The sequence below is a fragment of the Arvicanthis niloticus genome, chromosome 12, assembly GCF_011762505.2.
Source record: "Arvicanthis niloticus isolate mArvNil1 chromosome 12, mArvNil1.pat.X, whole genome shotgun sequence".
Lineage (NCBI taxonomy): Eukaryota > Metazoa > Chordata > Mammalia > Rodentia > Muridae > Arvicanthis > Arvicanthis niloticus.
Window position 1 is genome coordinate 15,979,553 of NC_047669.1, and position 23,752 is coordinate 16,003,304.

Sequence of the window (23,752 nt, forward strand, 5' to 3'; positions counted from 1 at the left end):
CCTTAAAAATAAAGGAACTCAGGAGTTTATAACAAAAACCAGTTATCATGTGTCCATACCATCCTTTGTCTGTTTCTCTAGAACAGTCACTTCCCATTTCAGAAACACTGTAGTCGGGCAGTGATGGCGCACACCTTTAATCCCAGCACTTGGGAGGCAGAGGCAAGTGGATTTCTGAGTTCGAGGCCAGCCTGGTCTACAGAGTGAGTTCCAGGATAGCCAGGACTACACAGAGAAACCCTGTCTCAAAAAAACAAAACAAAAAAAAAAAAACAAAAAAAACAAACAAGCAAACAAACAAAACAAAACACTGTTTTTGTCTTCCCAATCTTATTTTTTAATTGTGAACTATGTATTTTTTTAATCTCCAAAGCCTTTCAGTATTTCTCCCTTGACATTATATTTTTAAAAAACAAATCTATTTGACAGTCACTGGGCACATTCTAGATGACACCATCATTACCGCAATGTCTTTGTTCAGACGATACCTATTATTAAATACTAAACAAACTGCATTTAATTTGCTCTTATAAAATGAATTAACATTTTCTTGTCAACTAGAACTGAAAACTCACTGGTTCATTCTGCTTACTGTGTATGTATGTACATGAACGTGTGGAAGGTACATGTGTTCATTTGTGTGGGGGTGACTGTGTGGGCCAGTTCACATGCTTGTATAGGCTCTGTCCACCTTTTATTTTCTTGAAGATCCCTCACTGAGACTTGGGGCTTGTCCATAAGTCTAGGCCAGTAATACTCAGAGATCTGTCTGGCTTTGCTCTTCAGTGTTGGGATTACAAATCAATATGACTTTTTTGTGGGTGCTAAGGATTGAAGTCAGGCCCTCATGCTTGTGTGGCAAGCATTTTATCCACCAAGCTGTCTTTCTAGCCTCTTTGCTTGTTTTTTTTAATATCCATAAAGTGTTTCTATAGCTTTATTGAGGTAAAATTGTTAGACAAAACCTGGACATATTTAAAGTACATGGTTTTGTAGGTTCAAACACAAGTCTATAACCATCACCATCATCAAAAGAGAAAACATTCCGATCACCCCGAAGGTTCCCCTGTTCCCATTTTGTCTTTTTCTTTGTGATAAGAACATTTAAGGTCCACTCTTCTAACACAGTGGTAACTGTGTAACGCACCACAGTTAGTGAGAGGCAGTGTGCAACAGAGCAGACCTCCAGAACGTATCCACCTTGAGGAACTAAAACACTCACCCCTTGAATCTTCCTCTCCTTCAAGCCTAGGATAACTGCCACTTTACTCAATCGAGGAGTCCATTCCAAATACTTGGTGTAAGTGGGATCAGGTGGTATTTATCGTCCTCCTCCTCTGATGGGTTTATTTTCTTTTCTTTTTTTTTTTTAAAAAAAAAAACTTTTTTTTTTCCCACGAGATGACGTCGCGGGGAAACGGGAGACAGCGGGACTCGAACCGGCGCACCAAGAGACGGGGCACCCTCTGCGGGCGGGAGCCTTAAGGGCCGAGCCACCGGCGGTTCGCTGGGTTTATTTTCATTAGCATCCCATCGTCCACATTAAGACACATTGCCTCAGATGGCAGGATTCCAACACCCACTCCCTTTTCCAAATCTTGCCTCAAGTCAATTCATAAAATCAGCATCGGACATTGGCAATCTACAAATATGTGTGTTTCCCAAGTCCATCTAGCTTCACATCGACAGACAGAAGCCTTTTCTATGAGAACCTTCATAGAGGCCTGGGCACCATTGGGAGCCCAAGCTGGAGTTTTGGCCTCTGGCTTAATTCCTTGGGCCTTGTGTGACAGAGCCTGTGACCCTTGGCCATGTAGCCTTGGATCCACTTCCCAAGCTTGGAGTAAACAGTGACAGAAAGACTGCTGAATTTGTGGTTGGGGCCACATAATTTCCCACTCTCATTAATAGTGGGATAGGTTCCAATGTCTCTACACCCTCACCAACACTTTTGCAGGCCCTCCTCCTCCTCATCTAGATTCACTAATGTGTGAGGGTTTTACCTGCATGCATATATGTGCGTAACATGTGTGCATGATTCCAGGGAGGCCAGAAGATGATGAGATGGGGTCAGATCACCCTGGAACTGGAGTTATAAATGTCTGTGAGCTGATATGTAGTGCTAGGACCTGATTCAGCAAGGGCAGCCAGAGCTCTTAGCCATCGAGCCATCTCTTCGGTCTCTAATCAGCCATCTCACTGGGCATGCAATGATCTCATTGTGGTTTTTATTTTCATCTCATTTCACCAATTGTTTGGTGAGTTTCAATGCCCTTTTCTGCACTTGATGCTATATGTGCATCAAGTGTCTTAGACAAGTATCTACTTGGTCCTTTTACCATTTAAAAATCAGATTTTCTGTTTTTTTGTTATGAAATTGTGTTCCTTATGAATTTAAATATTAATTTCTTATTAAAGTAGGATGCTAGGGACAGGCATGGTTCAGCCTTGTGCACTTTGCTTACTGGTGGGCTACCATATGAACCTCTATGCCTCCCACTTCAGCGCAGCAGATGGAAGTACTCTCCTCTTCTTTACTTGCCATCAAGTGTCTAAAATCCCACTCCTCTCCACCTGCATTGTTTCTACAGGTATGGGGTTGGTGCAATGCAATGGTAATCAGTACAGTGTGTATATAAAGGTCAACTGGAAATGAATTGGAGATGTCAACATAAGACTGAAAACAGAAACTCCAAGATGAAATTACAAAGGGACATTTTCTTGAGATCAATCTGGGCAACAACTTCATGAATGTAACACTGAGTGATGGGCAAAATGGCAAAAAATAAAGGAATGCTTTCGTTTCTACTACAGCTCGCACCCTCAGTCAGGCGTCCAGGCATGTGGATCTCTTGCTGACACTCCACCATCAGCGATGGCACCCACTGCCCCATCCTTCAGTGCTCAGTCTCTGATGAGGTCTTCCTGCCTCTTCTCTACTCGCATCTTTGTTGAATGCTTCTCCTTAGAGGACACCTTTGGCCTCTTTAAGTAAAAGAGCAATGTGTAGTTTGGAAAGCTTTTCCCATCTGATTCATTCCCCTCCTCTAAGATATTTAAGAACCATCAATGAGACAATATATTATAGATTTATTTTATTTTCTATTTTCCCCAATTAAAATACAAAATTCTTAGGACTAAGGAATTAATTCTATTCATTTCTATGGTTCCTGGTCATCTATGCTTGATCTTAGTCAAAAGTCCAAGAAGCAATGTTCCTGAACATCTAATACAAACTGAAAATTAGTACACATTTACTACACTAAGAATTGATTAGGGCTTAAGGACGTCTTTCTTCCATCATTCAACATTGGGTGATTTTCTAAGATATTTCAAGAAACTCTTAATTTCCTCCATTGACTTCAGTTTTCAAGAAATTTTTATTTTCCTGACTGAAAAAAAAATTGTTAAATTTTATCCTGATAAAAATCAAAACAATATTATCTTGCCCTGTTCAAGAATAACAGCTACACAATAAGAAGCATTTTGGATTTTTGATATCTCTTGGGAGAAACTTGTAATGGATGGAAAGACAGCAGAGTTTGTGGGGTTTTGTACTGCTATTAATGTTTAGTTCCCTACTGGCTCTTCAATGAGAGTACAACTGTGCTTGTATGTGGCAGCTGGGGATCTCCACATTCTATCACTAGCTTTGTGAATTTCTGGGTCACTAATGTCTTTAACACCCTTATTCAAATTTGTGCCCGAAAAATATATAACATCCTATGTGTAATGGATCTCCTGCTTGCTCAAGAATAGCCAATACCTGGAGTGTTAAATCTGAGGTTGTTATTATATGTTAGAATGGGCTCTATGATTTTATTTCAAAGACAAAAATGACATGTCAGAAAAGCTCCTTGGAGTTGACCCACTCCTACAATTTATAGATGAGGAAACAGGTACCATGTAAGGTAACAATTATCTTTGTGAGCCATAGGCTGCAGATGGTAATATTGAACCAAATACATTGGTACTCAAATACAACTGGTAAGAGCCAGTTATATCACTGACCATCTATCAATTTCCTGAACAGAATGCTAATGGCTCAGGCTTTAAGATCAACAATTGATAAATGAGACCTCATGAAACTGAAAAGCTCTGTAAGGCAAAGGACACTGTCAATAGAACAAAACAGCAGCCTACAGATTGGGAAAATATTTGCACTAACCCTACATCTGACAAAGGCCAATATTCAAAATATATTTAAAAACTCAAGAAGTTAAGACTCTATCAATCCAAATAACCCAATTAAAAAACTGGATGCAGAACTAAACAGAGAATTCTCAACAAAGGAATCTCAAATGTCCAAGAAGCACTTAAAGAAACATTCAACATCCTTATTCATCAGGGAAATGCAACCCTAAGATTCTACCTTATACCAATCAGAATGGCTAAGATCAAAAACTCAAGTGACAGCACGTGCTAGCAAGGATATGGAGACAGGGAAACACTCCTCTATTGCTGGCGAGATTGCAAACTGGTACGACCACTCTGGAAATCTATCTGGCAGTTCCTTAGAAAGTTGAAAATAGTTCTACTTGAAGACCCAGCTATACCATTCCTGGGTATATACCCAAAAGATGTTCCACCATACATGGACAAGTGATCCATTATGTTCATAGCAACTCTTTATTCATAAAAGGCAGAAACTGGAAGCAACCCAGATGCCCCTCAACCAAAGAATGGATACAGAAAATCTGTATCTGGTTCATTTACACAATGGAATACTATTCAGCTATTAATTCAAAACAAGGACATCATGGATGAACTTTGCAGGCAAATGAATGGAACTAGAAAATATCATCCCGAGTTAGGTAACTCAGACCCAAAAGGATATGCATGGTATGTCCTCACTGGTAAGTGGATCTTAGCTAAAAAGTAAAAGATACCCATGACCCAAAAAAAGCTAAACAAGAAAGAAGGCCCATGTGAGGAAACTTGAATCTCACTTAGAAGGGGGAATAAAACAGTATTAAGAGACAGAAGGAGGGAACTGGGTAGGAAAGGGGATGGGTAGGGGAAATGGGGCATGGGTCAGGATCAGGTGCAGAGAAAAACAGGAGAGAGGCCCAGAAGGACAGGAGAATGAATGGAAATCTGTAGCTGCTGGAGGTGGGGGTTGGGGGAATCTATAGGAGGCTCCTAGGAGTCAATGTGGGTGACCTTAGCTCAAGTGCTTAAGAGTGGGGACATGGAAACTGAAGAGGCCACCTCCCATAGCTAGGCGGGATTCCCAGTGGAGTGACAGGGACACCAACCTACCCACAAAACTTTAGACCCAAATTTTGTTCTGTCTAAAAGAAATGCAGGAACAAAAATTGAGCAGAGACCGAAGGATTGGCCAACCAGTATCTGGCCCAACATGAGCAAGCACTAATCCCTGACACTACTGATGATACTTACTCTGTTGTGTTTGCAGACAGGAGTCTAGCATAACTGTCCTCTGAGAGGCTATACCTAGCATCTGACTAAAACAGATGCAGATACTCACAGTGAAACATTGGACGGAGGTCAGGGACTCTTATGGAAGAGTTGGGGGAAGGATTGCAGGCCCTGAAGAGGATAGAAACTCCACAGGAAGACCAACAGAGTCAACCAACCTGAATCCCTGGGAGCTCTCAGAGACTGAGCTGCTAACCAAAGAGCATACATGGGCTGGAATGAGTCCCTCAGCACATATGTAGCTCAGTCTCCATGTGGACCCTCCAACAACTGGAGCAGGGGCTCTCCCTAAAGCTGTAGCCTGAATTTCCCAACAAGGGTGCCCTGTCTGCCCTCAATGAGAGAGGATGCACCTAATTTTGCAGAGACTTGATGTGCCAGGCTGGGGAGATACAGGGGGCCACCCTCTCAAAGGAGAAGGGGGAGGGAAAATGTGGGAGGTACTTGGTGAGGGGGAGACCTGGAGGGGGCAGCATTTGGGATGTAATCAATCAATCAATAAAAATAAATAAAACAAACTCTGAAAAAAGAAATGAAAATCTCTGAATTAGAAATATAAATTTAATATATCAAATGTAAGGACAATATAGGTTACCACTTATTTAGTCTGCTTGTTCTTTTAATGTAGATCACTTAAAAGAAAATCCCAAAAGGTGGAAGAAAGCAGTAAATAGATTATTCTCTAAGGAGGGCAATTTATCTCTTAATGTAATTAAAACTATTGAGTTTTGCTTGCTATGTGGATTTGAGGGAAATAAAATACCCAGACCTGAGAAAATTCAGAAATTAAAAGAGGATTCTGGAAACCTTCCAAATATGGGACCTCCAAGCAAGTCTGCCACATGATGTTCAGAGGTGGGATGAGAATTCATAGTTAGGAGAGGACAAAACCCAAGATTAAAATGAACACTCTGTAGAACAGGGCAGAGAGTAGATGTGGGGTCTGGGAAATCTCAGCTGCTATGTTTGCTTTATCACAAAACCGCCCTGTGATCTGAGCAAGTCCTGCCCACAACTGCCCATCTCCAAACCAGAGGACAGGATGAGATCAGTTCTCTGACTCCAAGAACTCCCTGGTGATGTGAGTTGTCAGTCCATCTCCCTTCATGTACAAAGACCCTCCCTTAGAGCTGATCTCTAATTCCTTACCTTGCTAGACGGTCCACATCTGAGAGCCTCTCCATCTTCAGGGTTTTGTGGGCAAGAGCAATGACGCGGAAGCCTTGCACAGTGTAGTTCCTCAGCTCCTGTAGGAAGTTCTCAGGCACTGTGAGAAGAGATGGAGGAGGTGAATGAAAGTCCGCACTGAAGTCTACCCGGCACCTAAGCAACTGTAGGATGTCTTCACTGTGATTCAACATTCACTTCATAAAAACGCTTTACCAGAAAACATACAGCTTCAGACACAGGTCACAAACAGCTTCATGCTACTCTAATGATGAAAAAAAAAAAAAAAAAAAAAAAAAGATGCAAAGACTGTGCTACACCCCAATTCTGTGACCTAAACTATGTTAAAACCTAATCTCTAATGTGGCTGTTATTTTGAATATAGGCCTTTGGGAAGTAATTAACTCATGAAGGTGAGACTCCTGTGAATGGGATTAAGACAAAGGAAGGTATAAGAGATGGCCTCTCTTCACAAGGATACAGCAGCAAAGCAGGCAGCTACAAGCCAGGAAGCTAGTCCCCACCAGGAGCCAAATTATAGCCTTGGACAGCTCAGCTTCCAAGATTATGAGAGATGGAGTCCTGTCATTTAAGCCATCTAGCCATTTTGATACAGCCCTTAAGATGACTCTGACCATTGTCTAATATACTGATTGGGTTCACCAAGGAAGACCTCAGGACTGTTTTCTCTATTGAAATCTGACAAATAGCCAGTCTTCCAGATTAGGGTTGATAATTTTCAGGCTCCATGCGATGCACTGCTTGCTTTTGCCAATAAAGTCTTAAGCTACATCCACTCATTTGTTCATTATCCATGGTTGCTTGCAACCACAATGGTAGAGTCGGTTAGCTAAGACAGATACTGTGTGGCTAGAGAAGCCTGAAATATGCACCGAGTGACTCTTTGCAGAAACATTTGCCCATTCTCTGTGTGTTTGCAAGTACGCACACACATATGTGTACACATGTGTGTTTGCAGGTATCTGTGTGCACTTGTGTGTACAGGCATGCGTGTGCCACTGTAGATGTACGGATGTCCTCCCTTTCCTCATTGCTTTGAGACAGCATCTCTCCTTTGCTTTACTGCCGCATAGGCCAGTCTGGCCATCCTGCAAGATGCTGAGATCCACCTGTCCCTGCCTCCTGTCTCCTGGTAGGTGTTCACCGAAGTTACGGAGGCATAGATAACACATCTATCTTTTAAAAGTTAGTTCTGGAGATCCAAACTTGGGTTGCCAGGCTGATGCAGCCAGCGTTTTATCCACTGAGCCACATCCCTGCTTTACAATGTTGGTGACACTTACATGTTTTGGCGTGACTATGTTTTTGTATTTACAAATTCTTTTTGGGTTCTAATGTGCCTATGTGAGAGTATCAGATGAGAGCTGATGAACCTGTTAAGTCTCTCTTCTGTGCCTTGGTTTCCATCCACAATCTGAGCAATGTCTGACCCTAGCTTTCCCATTTATCTCAGACTTAGTGTATTTCTAAAATATTCCCAGGCATGGATCTCAAGAAGGCTTCTAGCCTGCATTTATCTATAGGAGAAGGAAGTAAAATATCAAAGGTCAGGAAAACAGGTTTAGATGGACTGTTGTGAATGGGACAGTAGATACTGGACCCTTCCAGACACAGCAGGACAACCGGAATATTCTCACTAAGGTTTGCATGGCTGCAAGCAAATGAGAACAGAGACAAACGTAGTTTATAACTTGTTAGGGACAGAGTTAATGGAATTTATGAGGAAGATCAAAATCTGAAAGGGAAGTCTGCTTTTTCCATTCTGGGAAATGGAATGTATTCTAGGCAAGTCCTTCATATGTAAGAGGGCCTATAGAAGGGACACTTCTAAGGTTAGACTAAACAGACTCCAAATGTAGACATTAGAATAAGCATTCATGAGCTCTAGAATTCTACACACAGTTGGGGGCCATCTGCAATCATAACAAGTAAATGAAAGCCAGGAGAAAAAAATGCCAGTTTCATCCAAATGAATTTGAGTGCACCAATTTTCTTATAAACTTGGCCATCGCTTAGAATGTGCATATGCTTAGGAGAATATTAAATAACACAGCTCATCTCAGAGTCTGGACCAGAAAGACAAAAAATGACTGAGAAAACCATCTAATATCATTGAATTTAAGTCTAATCACCTTTTTTCTTAACATATTTCTCTTTAAAAAAATATTCCTAACCAAAATCTGACTACCCCGTGAAATGGAATCTATGCCTAACGTTGCTGAGACTAGATAAGCAATGGACCTAGCAATAAAATGACTCCTAGTGACATTCTGCTATTCTCATAGATCATTGCTTTGCTCAGCCATCACCAGAGAAGCTTCTTACTGCAGCCAACGGAAACAAAGGTGGAGACCCACAGCCAGGCACTATGCAGAGAGTGAGAGATGTCGAAACAATCGGCCCTAAATGGGCTATCTCCATCAACTCCCTCCCTTAGGACTCAGAGAGATCTGCAGAAAACTAGGTGAAAGAATGCAAGAGCCAGAGGGGATGGGGGACATCAAAGTAACAAAGCCTTTTAAACAACGCTAGACTAGCACACAAAGGAATCCACAGAGTCTGAGGCAGCCTGCACAGGGCTTGCACAGGTCTGCACCAGATGGGGCCCTAGAGCTGGGAGAAGAAGTGGACACATGGCCCATCCCCAGCTGAGAAACTATGTGCAATTGATAACCACTTGCAAATTAAAATTTAGTTTTCTCCAAAGGAGTCTCCGTAGACAAACTACTCGTAAGGGTAGGCCAAATGCCATTTTCTGGAAATCGAAAAATGAATTCAACAGCCTCTCTGGAAGTTCTCTCTCATAATGTGTCAAGGTGTTTAAAAAAAAAAAAATACCGTACAGGTCTCTTGTGTATTTCTGTGGCTTCCAATTTTATGTTTTTATGAGATTCCTGTGTATGCATCTATATGTGTTTCTCCTGCTTTTTTTTTTTTTTTTTTTTTTTTTTTTTTTTTTTTTTTTTTGGCCCCTTTTCTTGCTTGTTTGTTTTCTCCTGTTCTGAAATGTTTGGTTTTCTCTTCTTTCTGAGATGTCTGTTTGTTTCTAACAAGCGGCAGAAAGCGTGTGGATCCAGACAGGAGTGAGGCAGCGAGGAACCAGAAGGAGTACAGAGAGGGGAAACCATAATTAGAGATGGTGCTTTAAAATAATCGATTTTCACTAAAAGAAAGACATTAATTAAAAAATTTCCCCCTGGGACAGGGAGATCTCAGCTCAACTGATACAAGATTCCAAGCTTGAAGACCTGAGTGTCAGGTTTGGGACCTACATGGTAGAAGGAGAGATAGGAGTCCCACAGGGTTTTCTATGGCCTCTACCCACATAGACACACACACAGACACACACACAGAGACACACACAGAGACACACACACACACACACACTTTCCTTTCTATTGCTTTGTCTCAGCTCCTAATAGCAGAGCCATCCTTGCCTCGAACTGACAGAAAATCCTGTTCTACCTCACGTCAATGGTCCTCAGTTCCCCTGTAGTCCATGCACCCCTGAGTTTTTGCTCTACATATTCTGCCTTGATACCCCACTGTGGCTGTATCTTCTGTCTGTACAACATCTAGCTCTCTCGTGCCACTGTTGCCCACACAAATCGACCTGTTCTCTTTTACTGGTTGTGGCAGTTTACGTCCTCGTGTGTTTTGTTATGGTGAAGCAGACGTTTGCTATGTTTGGCCTTTAGAAGGGTTTCATCTCTTAAAAGAGGAAAAAAAGAAAACCAACACCAACAACAACAAAACGTCAAGTACCCGTTTCAGAGCAGCAGAACCTGGCCACCATTTCCGGGGCACCCTTCATGTAGACGTGGAGGTGAAGGTCACCAGCCAGCTGAGCAATCACAGACATCCTTTGCAGGCCCGAGGAAAACGGGAACTGGCGCAAGATGGTGATGCTGTCCACGGGACTCTGCAAGGACATCAAAGGCAAGAGACTGAAAAACCTTCAAGCACCACTCGACAGATGCGTGCACACTAAACAAAACGGATCAGATCCTCCAAAGCGCCCAGCCACATCAAGGCAAATTATATTCGCCACAATGCTTACCTTTTTCTGGCTTTTTCAAGCGTGACCCCCTTGATACGTTATCTGGCCTCAAAAGCCCTTACCCGTGGCTGCCTGGAGAAATCCTAATCTCCTTCCAGGCCATCCTCTGAGACCGATGCTTCTTTTTCCCGGAAACACTACTCATTCCCAGCTCTGGTCTCCCAGAGCTCGTTTGTCAGCCTTTATTACAGCACTTGGCAGGGTGTGCTGCACTGACCCGCACTTGTATTGATTCCTGACCACTGTGTGCTCTTCCCTTGCAGGGCCCAGCAGGCTTATTGTGAAGTCTAGCCCGGTGCCCATGAACACTCACCGAGTTATTTGCTGAAAACACTAATGAGCGTAGTCAAGGCTGAAGGCATGGCCAGACCAGCTATGGAATTTATTAGGATAAAGCTAAACGGGAGAAATGTGCAGTATGTGCAAAACCAGAGATGTTTCTCCAGTGTTTGGGGGAATTAAATACATAACGTCTGGAAGAAAATCATACCTGGCTAGCTTCCGGTCCTGGTTTTATTACTGGGCTTGAATCTGACATGCCAAATTTGCAGGAGGCCACTTGGCCATCTTCCATATTCTGTTACAAAATGAAACATTTATAAGATTCCTTGGAGACAAATAAGAAGAAACATTTTTTTTCTTTGCTCACTGTGCTAACATTTTCAAAAGCCTTTTCATGTGGCTTCTCTTCCCAGATATTTACTTAAATGATATCATTTTCAAATTTGTGTTGTTTTTATTGATAATAAGGACTTCGTCAGAAAAAAAAATGTCAAAGATCCAGGAATACTGTCAATACATTAAAGGGGAAAGGGATGGGAATGTGCTGGGCATAGGGCAACTCTTCTTCCTAATGGCTATGTCTCGTGGCTGAGGAGGTCTGTTCTCTAGTGTTGAGCACCACAGCTCTCAGCTGTGCTGACACTTGTGTCCTGAGATAAACACAAAAGCACATTTTTATGTTACACCTGTGTTACTAGTCCAATTTAGTTAGCTAGAAAGCCAGCAAGTTGGCTACTACCAAATTAGAAAGCACTTTTGAAAATGGATTTTATTCTTTGGGTAAAACATCCAAACATAGACATCATCACTATTGTTGAGAAATCAATATTAACCAGTATTGGAAAGGAATTTACTATATTTGTCTTAATAATCTACCAGGGAATTGTCCCTCCCCTTTTGTGTTTAGAAAGATCCCAGCTAACAAAGGATACTTAACTCAAGGCTAAATCAAACCCGGACTAAACCATAGTGAAAACTGTTTAATTTAGAAGTAGATACAACCATCTTGACAGTTCTTAGAGAGGTGGTACAAAAGAGTCGTGTTCACAAACAAGATCCCGATTTGTTTGTCTTCTGTGCGGGTAGAAGGAGGCATTACTAGAATCAGAATCCAAGTCTCACGTAGACACAATGGCTGCAGGTCATCTCGTCACCAGTTCTGCTGGTGTTTGGAAGAACTCTGATCATTAGATACTTCATTGATTCTCCTTCATTAAGATCCATGAAACTGGACATTATTTTGTCTTTATGCCATGGAGATGTGTGCCATGCTCTGGCAGCCACTTGTCCCCATTAATTTACAGTTATATTTAAGCATTTCCTTGTGGGGTGTGTGTGTGTGTGTGTGTGTGTGTGTGTGTGTACACTCTCATGTGTACCCAAGTTTGCATGCAGGCACATGCAGCATCTACCGTGTGTTTTAGACAGACAGGCCCTCTCACTGGAACCCAGGGCTCTGATTCAGTAGGCTATTTGGCCATCAAGCCCCAAAGTTGCATTTGTCTTTGTCTTCCCAACACTAGGATTACAAGTACATGATACCATACCCATCTTTTTACCTGGGTTCTGGGAATTAAATTCAGATCCTTTGCCTGTCTGAGGAATCATTCCCAAACTGGGCTGCCTTGTCTGGCCTCACTGTGAGAGGATGCACCTAACCCTGCAGAGACTTGATGTGCCAGGGTGGGGAGCCACCAACCTATCAGAGGAGGAATGGGAGGAGGGACTCTGTGAGGGGGAAACCTGGAGTCAAGACAGCTATCAGGATGTCAAATGAATAAATAAATTAATTAACGGAGAAAAAAAAATCACATCCTTGTGTTTGCAAGGCAAGCACTTTTCTAACTGAGATTTGTCCCCAGTCCTTTTCTGCCTTTTCACACATTACTGGAAGTTTCTTTCTAGCCTTTTTTTTTTTTTTTTTTTTTTGGAGGTCAGCAGAATGTTGCTAACCAACACACTTATTAATGAAAACTCAGTATTTGTCTGGCACTTTACAGAGCCCAAAATCCTTCACAAGCCAGTGCTCACCCAGGTCTGCAAAGGAGGCCTAATTATCTCAAATGCACAGATGGGATAAGAGTCTTACAGTCTTGGTTCTAGAGTCGCACGGCCAGGGACAGGCGGGAAGCAGTTTTCAGTGTCACAGCAGATCCAGGACAGGTTTATGATTTCTGCCCCTCAACTGTCACTGACAGCCCAGAAAATAAAACTAGTTTGAACAAGGGCCATTGTGTTGATGTATGAACCTCTACTCTGTTATATGGTAGCTACCCATTGGGGCTTCTTAAATTTAAATCAACTAAGAACAACTGAAATTAATAACTCAGTTTCTTCCTTGAGTTTTCATGATGAAAGTGTTTGTTAGCCATACCTGGGGGTCTGATTTAGGCTAGTGTGTTTCTTCAAGGCTGTCTGGGATCATTGGTATCATGTTATCTGGCGGTCTATCTATCAAGGCATGTCTATCTCAAAGGGTTGGGGGCATATTAGGTATAAAACTGCATGACATATCCCTCCCGAATACTCAAAATGCACCACAGTATTTAAAAAGATACTATTTTAAACACTAAATTTAATTTTAAATTTAAAGAGCACTATCCAATTTATGGATTCTTATACCATGTTGTACTCTTAACAGAATTCTTGGAAACAGATAGACAGATCTTGTTAGCATAAAACCAGAATTCATCCAGAAAGAGTCACATGCCACCCTTTAATATAGATCCTCATGATATGGTGACCCCCCCCAACCACAAAATCAGAGAGATCAGACTATTTAGCACCGTTACAACTTCAAACCTCAAAGCCTACTCCCTTCTACTAACATTTGACTGTGCCTACGAGTCCATGAACAAGAAAACACAGTTGTCTTGAACACAAACTTGCACAGACTGCCGACACTGGCAGAAAAGCATCCTGACCTCTGGAAACCAGGATGTCCACCGCAAAAGAAAGTACAGGCACGAATGTGCATCTGTTTCAGAACATTGAAATATACAGTGGAAAGTATGACCAGCCAACGTAGCAGAGAGAGAAGGATACTTCATGCTGAGGGCCAGAGATACTCATTCTGAGCAGCAGGGAAACTCTCTCCAGTCATTCCCCACAGAAACTCAGCGGAGCGGGAAAGATACACAGAAAAGCCTACAGCCAAAGAGCCATTCTGCTCCACCCTATTAGAGCACTCTACAGGTAACAGCTGCTTTCCCACCAGCAGAGCCAGCTTCAAATGCAAGCTAGAGGTAGGGGAGTCTACATTTACCAGCAATGAAAATATTTGACTGCTATTTTCCCATTTTTATTCTTGCTTTGTTATTTCTCACTTCAGTTTGATGTCAAATGATGGGGCTTTATGATTGTTCTTTGTCTTCACCTCTTCCCTTCCATTCTCTCTTATTTCTCAAAGCTTAACCTCTGCTTTGCCTCTGCCTACTTCACATAATTATTTTCATTTCTTGATTATCAGTATCTCTACTCTTTTAATATGTAAACACTTTACCTTGTGCTCTCAAGAGCTCTTTAGTTTCTAACTTGGTCTGGGTATAAAGGATGTACCTAATTGCTTTTTCCTCTATTATCTTATTGTGGCAAATTTATTTCCTGTCCTTTGTTTCTTTTGTACAAATAGTAGACATCATAAACTCAGAAGAAACTATTCCACGCACGAAAAGATGGGAGAAGCCTGAAAGATGCATCTACCCCAAAAGGCACGCAGATCACAGGCAAAAACAAGAAGCAAGGGCACCTCCAAAGGCGTAATGCTCCTAATACTGAAAACGAACAAAACCCCACCCACCAACAAAACAAAAAAAAAAGCAACTAACAAGTCACTGAAAACGCCAAAAAAATGATTTCAAAATCCATTTAAAATGCCCAGTGATTTCATGAAGAATTAAGCAAGCTGATGATGAAGTCAAGAAATTAATTTAGAGGCTGGGAGATACAGTTCAGCAGCTAAAGTCCTTGTTGCCAAGACTTGAATCCCAGAATGCACATAAAGCCAGACACAGTACCACCTGCTGTAAACCAGCATGACTACAGTGAGACAGGAACAGAGATAGGACAATCTCCAGAAGCAGGCGGGCCAGATAGCCTGGCATCCACAGCAGCAAACAGGAGGGTTAGGGTGAAAGATGAGGACCGATACCTAAGGTTGTCCTCTCGCCTGCACACATACATGTACACACACACACACACACACACACACCACACACACGTGGAGAGAGGAGAGGGGGAATTCAGTATGGAAAAACGAGCTTGAAGGAATAAAAAAGCATAAATGTTGAAAAAAAGACTAAGACTTGAACACGTTCAAAACACACACCACACACACACACACAATGGAAAGCACCACAGTAAAGACAGGCCAGTGAAACTGTACATTCAGATAGTAATGTGAATCAACAGCCAACAAATATAATCACTATCTAAAGAAATCTGAGACATGATCAGAAGAGAAAAATTTTGAATTCACAGGGTAGAAGGAGGAACTTCTTCACAAAAAAATTAAAGGCACAGAAGAATTATTCAATAAATTCTGCCAAATTCCAAAATTTAAGGATATGTATATGACATATGTATATGTGTATATCTATGGCATTTAGAACCCTACATGGACCAACAGGGAAAAAACAATCTCAAGATAGATTGACAATAAAATGTTAACACAACAGAACAATAATAACTTACTTGCAACAACGAAACTATCAGATAGCATCAAGCTTCTCAGCCAAAAGCCCTAAAGCCAGAAAGCAGGGAAGGAAGAATTTCAAGTCCCAAAGTAAAGAACTGCCAACCAAAATTTATTATATCCAGTAAAATTATGTTTTAAACTAAAAGAGAAATAAGGCCATCCAAGATAAGTAAAACTAAAGCATTTCAATAGCACTAAGATGGAATTACAGAAGATATTTACGAATTCTAAATACAGAAGAGGAAGATAGTCACAACATGAGAGAAGGAAGAAGAGGGGAGAGGGAGGAGGAGGAAGAGGAGGAGGAGGAAAAGGAGGAGGAGGAAAGAAAGAAAGAAACAAAGAAAGAAAGAAAGAAAGAAAGAAAGAAAGAAAGAAAGAAGAAAAGAAAGATGCTATAAGGACAGATAAATAAATAAAAATTAGGAAAGACTCAAACATACTCAATTCAACAAATTAGCAAACCCTAAAGGCCAGCAAAATAAAAAACAAGTAGTTTCAAACCAACCAGAAGAATAAACAAAACTACAGAAAAGAGCAAGTATATTTCAACAATAATCCTGAATATTAATGGTCGCAACTTTCTAATTAAAACACACAGACCAGCCAATTGAATCAGAATGTAAGATCCAACTATTTGCTGGCTGCAAGAAACATTGGTAAACACACAGGAAAACTGGCCGGAGGTATTTGTAAAGGTGGGACTTGGAGAGGAGGAGAGACTAGGGGGCTGTGATCAAGATCTAAAATGAACCAATAATATAATGAATACATAATAAAATGAATAAATAATTAATCAATAGAAAATCAGGGGAACTCAAATATATAATTTAATAGTTTACCTTTTAGAAATCAAGAATGAAAAAAGAAAGGAAAAAGAAAGAAAGAAAGAAAGAAAGAAAGAAAGAAGAAAGAGAAGAGAAAGAAGAAAGGCAAGAATAAACCAAATTCAAAAGCAATAGATGGAAATAAATGACAAGGTTAGGGCTGACGTTGATAAAATGAAGATCAAAGGACAGTTAAAAATCAAAAGATTGGTTCTTTGAAAAAATAGCAAGTTGAATAAAGCCTTAGTCAAACCTACTGACAGAAAGAGAAGATTGAAATTAATAAAAGCTGAGAGGGAAAGGGAGAAATTACAACAGATTCTAATGAAATCTGATCACTAGGAAGTATTTTCAAGTCATACATTTCAAAGGTCTGGAAAATCTAGAAGACATGGGTCAATTTTTAGACAAGGATGACCTATCAAGAGAATGCAAACACGTAGGCAACTTGCTTCTATCCATGACAATCAATAAAATTTAACAGTGACAAAATAGCCTCCCAACAAGGGAAGCTGAGAGCAGACTAATTCACTGCCACGTTTTACCAGACCTTTCAAGCACTGACTCCTGTATGCCTCAAATTATCCCACACAACAGAAAGAAAAGGAACCCAAGTAAGCTAGTTCTAGAAAGGCAGAATTACCCTGGTGATGTATAAGGACCCAATAAAAAGTTTACCCAGCTACAGGCCGGTTTCTCTAATAATATAATTTCAAAAATTACCAATAAAATATTTGTAAACCAAACCAATTAAGACACTGGAAACATTATATAACCATAGTGAAGCTATTTCATTTCCAGATGCAAGGGCAGTTAAGCATACACAGATCATTAAATGTCAGAGACAAAGATGGACTAGAGGCAGAAATCACTTATCAGTTCAATAGATGCAGAAGAGACCCCTGACAGAGATTAGCATGCGATAACATCTCTGAAGCAACTGGGAGGAGAACAAATATACTTAAACAAAATAATGGCTATTATGACTGAAGGAGCCTCGTGGGTCCTTGTGTTCACAGATAAGCACTAGGAGACTTGGGAATGAGTGTAGTTAATAGCCTGATGACCTCTGCGTGCTCCCCTAGTCCCCCCTTCCCCATAGCTCCCCTGGACTCTTATATTGAGTTTATCTCAATCAATCTATAGCTCTCTCCTCCTCCAGGCCTTTATTTGTGACCTTGTTTACCTTGAGCCTACTTTCTCAGTTAATATATAAAGCCCATCTTTATGGAAGAGGTTACTTGTAGTTTACAAGAATTTTGATGTAATCATGCCTTAAGCTTTGTTGTGCACGGCGGATTGAGTTAATTATCACCAAGAAGCTTTTTTTTATCAAATTATGCTATGTTTAAATGTGCCTAAAGTAATCAACCTGGTGTCAGATTCTTGAAGTTTTTAACATCACTTGCTCCTGGGTCATGTTGAAATGAATTTCCTTCTTACTTCCCCTGGCTCAACACTCTGATGGCTGTAGTGTTTGCAGAGACCCCCAGGATGTCAAACATACAGCCAGCACGAGACCAAATGGGAAAAACTGAATCTCCTAGAAAAGTAAAAATGAGAAGGTAGCGTCTGGTCTACTCTCTCAACTCTTCTCAATGCAGTGCTTGAAGTCTTAGCCAGAATAGTAATGAAAATGAAAAATGAAAGGATTTCAAATAGAAAGAAGCCCAATTACCCCTGTTTGCAGATGACATGTCCCTATTCTTAAGTGCCTAAATGCCTCTGCCATAAAACTCTTGGATGTAATGAGGGATTTCAGCAAAGCAGCGGGATGTAAATCAACAAATTGCAGTAGCTCTCCTGTGTGTCAACAGCAAGAAGGAACTCAGAAAGTGTTCTCCTCCACAGCAACTTCAAAGCATACCTAGGATACTTTGTACGAAATTCTTAAGTACTAATGGCAATATACATAGAAAATATAATAATGAAAAATAAGCTTTATGTATTAAAATTTGTAACAACTTTTAACAGCACAATGAAGCTTTTTCTAACTTTTTCTACCCAGAAGTGTAACTGCTGGTGATCCTAAATTTGCTTGATCTTCCTCAGTCTGGAGTCTTAGGGTGCTGCCAGGCTGTAGTCCCGCCCTCAGAGCTCATGTGCATATAGAAAACAATTGAGGTGCCTCTCCAAGATTATCTCAGACCTTCTTGGCACTTTATGGCTATGTGTAGAGGCTAATTCTGCTGTACAGCTCAGTGTTATTTAGTAAATAGGACTCTACAGAATTTATTGTGCAAAAAGTTAATATAGATCTTTTAAAAAATATACTCTGCCTCTATAAAGATGCTTGTTAGCTTTCTGTGTTAACAAGCAAACTACATGATTCCAAATGTATGTTTGTAATAAATATGACTCAAGATACTGAGGGTTAATGAAAGTATTAAAAAAAATAACGCCTTATTCTTTAATAATCTCTTTCCGTTAATAGCTGAAAATTTGAATTGATTAGGGTAAGTATAACTGTCTTCTGAATCTAGACTTGTTTTTTAAACAGTCTATATCACTTGCAAATGTGGAAGATTATTTTTTCCTTGCTGAATAAAATACAATTAGATAAACTGATATATTGCTCAAAATAGTAAAAATAGCTAGAAATAAGTTTACCCAAGTATGTGAGGATCCTTTACAATAAAAACTTTTAAGCATCATTGAACACAATTGAAAAAGACACTAAAAGATGGATAGGTCTCCTACGTTCATCGATTGGCAGAATCCATAGTATAGAAATTGCCACATTACCAAAAGACTGAAGATTTACTTTGATCCCCATAAAGATTCCAAAGCTGTTCTTCACAGAACTAGAAAATGTACAATATTAAAATTTATTTGGAAGCACATAAGACCACAGAGAACCAAAACAGTCCAAAGCAGAAAGAGCAATGTTAGAGGTGTCACAGCAGCTGATTTCAAATTATACTATAGATCCATGATAACAAAGGCTGCATGCTGCTAACACAAACACAGAATGTAGACCAAAGAAATAGATAAGACACAATGATAAACCAGTCACATCCAAATGAATTTTGAGTATACATGTGTGTATGCATGTACATGATGTATGCGTATGTATGTGTGTATGTGTGTATAATACATATACATACACATATACTGGGGAAAAAAACAGCCTTTTCAACTAATGGTGCTTGAAACCTGAATTTGAACATGTAAAATAAAACTAGATTCCTATCGCACTGGTGACAATATTGATTCAAATGCATCAAGACTTTAATGTAAGACCTGAAATTTTAGAATTACTAGGGGGAAATACATCAAGACAAAGATTAGGATGTGGATTTTTGGAAAAAGGATTCCAACAGCTCAGGAAATAGCAAGAATCTATTATAACAAATGGAACAACATGACATTACGAGTTTGCTGCACATACAAGGGAACTAACAGAATGAAGAGAGCCTGTAATTGTGAGAGCACACCACAGCAAATGCTGAGAGGGATTCAGAGAAAAAAGGAGCCTTTACATTCTGTTGGTAGCAACTCAGACATCCAGCTACTATGAAAATTATGACCAAAGGTTTGGAAAAAAATAAAACTATATGATCCTGTTTACTATGTCACAGCCTACAACAGCAAAGATAGGAATCAGCCCAAGGGTCCAGCAGAAATGGATAAAGAAAACTGCCATACTTACACAGTGGAGCCTTATTCATCCATTAAAATAAAATTACATCATTTGGAATGAAAATCGAGTGAAACAGGAGACCCACGTTAAATGAATAAGCCAAGCTCAGAAAGCCAAGTATCGCATGTTTTTGACATACATGGGACACATTATGTTGACTAAATTATCATTATAAATCACATCACTTTGTATGATGAATCTATATTGATAAAAATTAGAAAACTTATATCTTTATAATGATTATTCATTATAACAATGAAATAATAAAGCGTAACCATTTTCTAGATTTGTAACTGAATTCAGAAGGATCCAGTTCAGCCAATAAAGGTTTCTTCACTGTTTAATGGATATAACCATCACCTTACCAACCAGTTCCTTCAAACATTTTGAGGTCCAAGGGTCTCCTTGGATGGTCCCATCGAGAAGAATCAGGGAGTGGCAGCTGGTCATGGCTGCACACGTGGGCCCCAGGGTACAGGCTCACCGGAGGCAAAGCTGTGGACTGCCTGGAAACTGATTAAAAAGATAATGTTAAGTCTTCAGTAAAGTCATTTGCATGCCCTGCCTCATAAATCTTACCAAGGCAGCACCCTGGCTAGTTGACTCTAATCTTTAAGTTCTGACACACTAACCTCTAACCTGTAACCTCTAACCTCTTCAGTGACATTTCCATAGTCTATACTACTGCTTCTTAAAATCTGGGCACAGCCCATATGGGACCGACTGAATGAACATGGGGCTACAAAAATTATGGCAAACAGTAAAATGTTTCTGAATGTTAACAACCACAAACTAGTTCAAAATCAAATGCAGTGCTACCCATGCTGCCTCCCATGACTTCACTGTAGCCTTGGTTCTGAATACAGAATACAGTGCAGACCAGCACAGCGTTGGTTTCTGAATACAGCTTGTACAGTGAAGACCAGTACATCTGTCAGAATCAAAGAATAATGCCCCCAAACACATTGGCTCAGAACATAGATACTGTTAATTATAAACTGCAGGGTTTGCACTATACTTGTACAAAACTTTCAGCTACAGAACATGATGGTTTGATAATAGAAAACAAAGACTTTTAATAGTTTTCTACTGTCATATAGGCTGGGTTTAAATAAATTGATAATTCATTATCAATAAGTGTTGGTCTGTATACTTATTCTCTGTACCTATGTACCTGGAGCTGCTACAGATTCCGTGGGTGAAATGCATCACGCCGAACCTAGCTTCATCTCATCATATAGTGGCTGGTTCTATCAATATCTTTTGTGCCAGATTGAGAGCCAGACTAGCTTGTTGCTTTGACTCTACTTGTTCAGGGATTTTTCCATCATAGTCCTCTGCTCACTTGGAATTGCTAATTTTCAGCTATAGCATTATACCTGATAGTAATGTTACATAACCTTCTTTGAGTTGGATATGGATTTCCCCTTTGATATAAACTACCACTGGTCAATCAAAAACCAAATTTCAAGGAGCGTGGATCTAATCGCATGGGCATTTTGGGGTGTTGCGTGTAAGCCCACGGAGCTCTCTGACAGTCACTAATGCTAAGCAAGAGATATCTCTGGATTCATGAGGTAACTGGGGAAGTAAGAAGTTTGCTTCATGATCCAAGAACTGAAAGCAAGCAGAGGCTTTGAACTGATTTTCATTACTCAGTTCCTTGGAGTCTACCGCTGTTTCAGAAAACTTCTTTCTAGTCCACTATCCTGCCACTGAAGCTTCTTTTCCTCATTGACAATATTTACTTGGAATTATTCGCCTCGGTCTCCCCTATTTTAGCTGAACAGTGATTATGTTTAGTTGATCTACCCCTCAACAGCACCAGTGTGCTAGGGGCAAGGCGAAGATGGGAGTGGAAGCATGACCATCGTTCCTTCATTGTCCTGGGTCATAGGCACCCTGCTCCTTAGACAAAGACCTAATCAGTAATCGAACAGGCAGGACATGAATAGAGCAAGAAATCAAGCTGTTCCCTGTGCTCAGCCAGGGCCATCTTCTGAAAATCGTGCTGTGCTAGGCTGTCGTTAAACCCCCACACTAGCTTGGTGAACCTGCCTATTTATCTGATTCTTCAACGGCTCAGCCACCGTCTGCAGCCCCAAGTAGGGTAATCAACGCTGAAGACTGGAGGTCATCACCATTTAGAAGGACAAAAAGGCACATAGCCTCAGCCCCACAGGGAAAAAAAGCTAGGATCACACTCCCTCCCCTCTCCTGAATACTCTAGGGTATGTATCTATCTGGTTAGCTTATTTGTTTACCATGACAGCCTTTAGTCCAGGTTGGTTTATAAAATTTATTCTGATGTGCTTTAAGATCTACCTCATATGCTATCATTTTCAAAGAGTCATCGTGTATGTGTTAAAATTCAAAATGACTTTCTATCTTCAATCATCATGTGTCATTAAAAATATCAAAGTTGTATGATAACATCCAGAAATTCTGTATCTGTGTCCATTTGTTTTCCTGTCTTCATAGTAATAATTTCCATGGCCTGTGTTACCCATTGAAGGGGAGTCCATTCACCCATCTTCATCCCATTAGACTGGGAACTCACAGAGAGCCACATGGAGCCTTCTCTGGGTCTCTGAACACAACTGTCTGCCCAGCCACCCAGGAAACCCTGTGATCTGAATCAAGCATGGTCCTGCATGCATGTCTTGATCCTCTGTCTTACTCATTGGCTCATTACCCATCTCCCTCATTCTCTCCATTTATTTCACATTGAATTTACAGAGCTACTTCTTTGTCATGACTCGGGCCCATTCTAATTCAATGAGTTAAAATAACTGGGAGCCAGTGCGATCTTATTCCTCAAGCTGGCAAGGGTGGATTTGAATGTCACCACAGGAACCTACCACCAGACCCCCAATCTTAGGGTCCTACAGTTGCCAGCAGTGGGGGACAGTCCCCCAGAGGTCCAGTCCATCTTCTGTCAGAGTTCCTGTCTGAAATAAAAAGGTCGTAATTGATTCTTAAGCAAATAGTTAAAGCTTTGATGTCATGATTTAAACAAAATGCAAGCTTCCAAGAAACGACAGCATAGCCAGTCATTCAAAACCTTGTTTATAAGCATCTGCACTTAGCGCAGGATCCCCGGGAGGTTCAGTTTCTACAGACACTGTGCAATGAGCTTTGTTTGAATCTGCTTATTGTCCTGTCTACTGTTGTTATCACTGAGAGGCTCTATAAGTGGAAATTCGCAAGGGACAACTCACAGGTGACTCTGCAGGGCCACCTGCTGTCTTTCAAAAACGAATTTGGGGTTTCCCTCCCTCTTTCCAAGACCAGTCTAGTCCCCCTTTTCTTTTGACTCAACATAATTTTTCTAAAACTATGACCAATATAGTAACCATTCGGGTCATAATGAAATTGTTGATAAAGAATTTTCAGCCGCCAGACAGAAATGAAAGTGCCATAAATTAAATATTGATTAATGCCTGTGAGTGAATTTCCTTGTCAGATCCAGAGGAAAATGGCCATTGATACTCTGTATCAAGTATTTGTCAGTAATGTAACCCAGAATGCAAATAAAACGAGCCTGTTCTATATATGTTCTATGTCCCAGGTATTCATTAGCCGCATGTTTCTGTGGTCCTGGCAGCCTTAGG

General features: G+C 40.5%; 1 protein-coding gene across 4 annotated transcripts in view; it reads right to left on the reverse strand.

The window, feature by feature from the left end:
- Positions 1-23,752, reverse strand: part of Atp13a5 (ATPase 13A5) — a 130,435-nt gene that overhangs the window by 41,896 nt on the left and 64,787 nt on the right. For all 4 annotated transcript variants that reach the window (XM_034515275.2, XM_076942759.1, XM_076942758.1 and 1 more), the window contains 3 exons: positions 11,181-11,267; positions 10,396-10,552; positions 6,592-6,709 (listed from right to left, as the gene is read on the reverse strand). In XM_034515275.2, coding sequence (XP_034371166.1) covers positions 6,592-6,709; positions 10,396-10,552; positions 11,181-11,267 — 362 coding nt within the window. The remainder of the gene's footprint in view (positions 1-6,591; positions 6,710-10,395; positions 10,553-11,180; positions 11,268-23,752) is intronic.